We start from the raw sequence: 3903 nt of genomic DNA on the forward strand, positions 1-3903 counted from the left end.
CCACTGGCGGAAGACGGCTCGCGAGCCGCCGCTTTGAAGCCCGTTGCTCGGCAACGGGAGGGCGCGCGGCGCCGGCGGGAGCGGGAGCGGCCGCGGGTAGGGGGGGCGTGACGCAGCGGCCGGGCGAGCGGAGCAGCCGCAGCGGCCGCCTCCCCCGGGGTGCTACCGGCAGTAAAGCGCGGCCGGAGAAGGGCAGTGCCGCCGGTCTCCCGGTGCGCTGCGCACCCCCGGCAGTGCCGCAAATGCGCTGCGAGGCGCCACCGAGCCGTCTCCCAGGCCGCTGGGGGCGGGGCTAGAGGGACAGCCCCAACATCCAACGAGCACACGCGCCTGTGGCGGAGGGGCGGGCGGCTAAGGCGGTCGGGGCGCTGCCACCCGCCCGCTGCAGGGGGTGAGAGGCTCCTGGCGCCGCCCGCCCGCTGGCGTACGGGCTTTCCCCGAACGGGCCGTGTGAGGCGGTGACTCCGCCCCGCAAGGGGAGGTGGGGGACGGAGGGCGGAGTAAGGCCCCTCAGGCAGGGCGCGGGCGGAGAGCGGTGCGCCCCCGCCCTTGCAGGGGCCGTGACCGCCGCCCCTTCCTTCCCCGGCCTCGCTCGGCCCCAACGTTCCTTGAGGACGGTGAGTGGCCGGTGCCGCCGGCCAATGGGCGAGGCGGAGCGCGCCCTCCTCCCCGCCCCCGCCGCGCGGCGGAGCCAATGGGGGCCGCGGGGCGGGGCGCGCGGGGCTAGGCGCGGGCTGGGAGGCGCCGGGCGCCAGAGGCGGGGGAGTCGCGGCGGTGGCGGCAGCGCTGGTGGCGGCAGCGCTGGTGGCGCGTGCGGCGGACGCGGTGCGTGGGCATGGAGTCACGGGCAGCTCTCACGTCCCCGCGCTGAGGGACGCGGCCAGGCGGTAGGCGAGGGGCGGCTGGGGGCGGGGAGGGGCGCAGGTGCCCGGCAAGATGCAGTGTCGGTAGCGGCCGCCGCCGCATCGCGGGGCGGCGGAGCCCGCCGGGCTGGGCGGGGGTCATGTGGCGGGTCTGCGCCGCGCTGCCCGTGGCCGCCTCGGTAGTCGAAGCGGCGGTTCTGGCCGGCGCGTTGTGGCCGCGAAAGCCCGGTCAAGACGGAAGGGGAGTCGTCCGTGGGTTAATGCCGCTTGTGTCGTTGGCAGGATCGGAGCCTAGCGCGGCGGAGAGCGTAGCCGTTGGAGCCGGCCTCTGCTCGTGGCAGCCTGCTGTCACCTTCTCGCCTGGCAATGGGGAATGGACTCTCGGACCAGACGCCCATTCTCTCCAGCCTGCCTTCTTTCCAGAGTTTCCACATTGTCATCTTGGGTCTGGACTGCGCAGGAAAGACTACCGTGCTCTACAGGCTGCAGTTCAATGAGTTTGTCAACACTGTCCCCACTAAAGGATTTAATACAGAGAAAATAAAAGTGACGCTGGGCAACTCGAAAACGGTCACTTTCCACTTCTGGGATGTGGGCGGCCAGGAGAAGCTAAGGCCGCTGTGGAAGTCATACACAAGGTGCACCGATGGCATTGTGTTTGTGGTGGACTCTGTCGATGTTGAGAGAATGGAGGAAGCCAAAACAGAACTTCATAAAATTACTAGGATATCTGAAAATCAAGGAGTGCCTGTTCTTATCATTGCTAACAAGCAGGACTTGAGGAACTCCCTCTCCCTTTCTGAAATTGAGAAAATGTTAGCAATGAGTGAGCTTAGTTCTTCGACTCCCTGGCATTTGCAGCCTACCTGTGCAATCATTGGAGATGGACTGAAAGAGGGACTGGAGAAACTACATGATATGATCATTAAGCGAAGGAAAATGTTGAGGCAGCAGAAAAAGAAGAGATGAGTTCTATTTTGACCTTTCTATTTTAGTTACATGGTCAAAATTTGACATTAAACAGCTTCCAAGCACAGGCCTGCTTGTTTGGATGCTGTTAAGCTTAGTTACGTTAAACAATCAGTTGCACAACCTTGCCTTGTGGAAGGCTGTGCTGTTATGGAACTTTTTTTTTTATATACTAGTCTCTTCTGAGTTTTATGGCTCTGCGTTATTTCAGAAGTCCTAACGATGATGTAATACTATCAGGAAATGGATGGGTGGGTATATGTGACACGGATGTCTAAATGGCCAAATAAAACGAGGGGTTTCTGCTTAGTGTTGTATTCATGTTTGAGGGTGCCCTCTGCAAGCAGTTTGCATTGAAGGTGTTCTGTGTTTTTAAACTTCTGATGCTTGTAAGTGGAGTGTTTAGGTGAACATTATACAGCTTTAAAAACGTATGAAGCTAGTAACCCATTATTTTGAGAGGCTGTTTTTTATCTTATTTGGGGATTTCTATGAAAGCTTGGCTACATGTGTAGTTTTTTTAATTTGGCACTTTTTGGAAATTCAATCATATTCAGTTCAAATACTTGAAATTTAAGTGCTGTGGATTCTTCAACTGATAAAAGATGGACTTTTTGACAAATATAAAATGTAAACAACACACTGGAGCATGAAAAAGTGGTTTCTCAACATACAGGATGTTTTTTGGTATGTAAGGGTTTTATTTTTAGAAGCAGCCATTCATCATTATACAGTGCTAATCAGGTTTAAACTCTTACTCAAAATTAGTAATTTATTTCTGAATGATGAGTATTATGTCTTCCTCCTATCAAGTTAAAAGTAAATTAATTGCAGTAAAGGAGCTAGAAAGAACAACTCGTGACTGTTGTGGTTCTAACCAGGGCAGCATTCTTTGCTCTACTGGTAACTTTTTTGGCAGTAAAACAAAATTATAATGAAGTAAAGATGAAGATAAAATTAGCAGAGGACGTCTTGTATCTCCCCGAAAGACCCCATTTTATTAAAGTGGTATTGCTATGTCACTTTCAAAGTATGCTTTTTTTATTGTGACTTTTAAGGTATTTTGTGGCTAGGAATGTAATAATGCTTTATACTCAAACATTTGACATTACCAGGGATTGGGGGGGGAGGGGAGGGAATTGGGGGAAGAAGACTTTCAAGATGGGCCTGTGTTCTGGTTTAATTATGCTTTAAGCTGTTCTTGTTTACAGAGTGTGCAAACAGTGTTAACTGGGCAGGATAGTGCTTGATGGAAAAGGGAGGGTAGTTTTTCTTACTGGTACAGAGCTTCAAGTGACTCTTTAGATACTTGGCTAGCAATTAAAAGGGCTAAAACAGAGCCTGGATTTTAAGACTAACTTAGTGGTGCTGTAAAAATTCATTAGAATGTTAGGTTACCTTTAAACTTCTGTTTGGAATACCCAATTAAAAAAAAAAAAAAGACAAAAAAAAAGACAAAATCTATTTCCTCCTCTTACTCAACCATCAAAGTAATAAATTTTTATTACCTGCTGCCATGTATCAGGAGGATGACAACTACAAACCTGAATGTCAATCAATGTAACTTAGATATGTTTAAAAAAAATAATAAAACTTTTTAACCAGCAGCTGTTCATCCAGGAGGTAACAAAAAATGCACTTTAGTGTCTTCAGTAACTGAAAGTGACAGCTGTGTTGTTTTTGTTTTTTTTTTTTTTTTTTATGACATCTTGGTCCTTTTTGAATAAACTGAAGTAGCTTCCAGTGGAGCTTTTGTATGTTGGTTATATATGTACCTGCACTGGTGACATTGTAAGTCACTTAAGTAATGTCTATATTTATAGAAATGTGGATGACTTCTTAAACCTCAATAAACAATTCAAAACAAGCCTGCAGAGAGAAGGTGTCTGGCTCCTTGTACTGCAGCAGTACATTCTCATCAACCTCTTTGTACAAATCGATTCTAGTAACAGTAGAGCTATTTCTGTTGAAAAGCAGTCTTCTAAGTGTGGTGAGGCTCATAAATGTCACAGTGTTGTAAGTCACAGGTATCTCATTAAAATTTTTAAATCAATAGCATGTCTGTATATTC

General features: G+C 50.0%; 1 protein-coding gene across 3 annotated transcripts; it reads left to right on the top strand.

The window, feature by feature from the left end:
* The first annotated feature begins 593 nt into the window (after positions 1 to 593).
* On the top strand, positions 594 to 3699 carry ARL4A (ADP ribosylation factor like GTPase 4A). Of its 3 annotated transcripts, none has more exons than XM_051610472.1 (2): positions 594 to 617; positions 1146 to 3699. In XM_051610472.1, the coding sequence occupies exon 2, from the start codon at positions 1230 to 1232 to the stop codon at positions 1830 to 1832; it is 603 nt and encodes a 200-aa protein (XP_051466432.1). In that variant the 5' UTR covers positions 594 to 617; positions 1146 to 1229; the 3' UTR covers positions 1833 to 3699. The 3 variants fall into 3 exon arrangements, with proteins under 3 accessions (XP_051466432.1, XP_051466431.1, XP_051466433.1); XM_051610471.1 differs by lacking the exon at positions 594 to 617 and adding an exon at positions 760 to 887; XM_051610473.1 differs by lacking the exon at positions 594 to 617 and adding an exon at positions 803 to 825.
* The last annotated feature ends 204 nt before the right edge of the window (positions 3700 to 3903 follow it).

Source organism: Apus apus, chromosome 2, assembly GCF_020740795.1.
Source record: "Apus apus isolate bApuApu2 chromosome 2, bApuApu2.pri.cur, whole genome shotgun sequence".
In the NCBI taxonomy this organism is placed as follows: Eukaryota; Metazoa; Chordata; class Aves; order Apodiformes; family Apodidae; genus Apus; species Apus apus.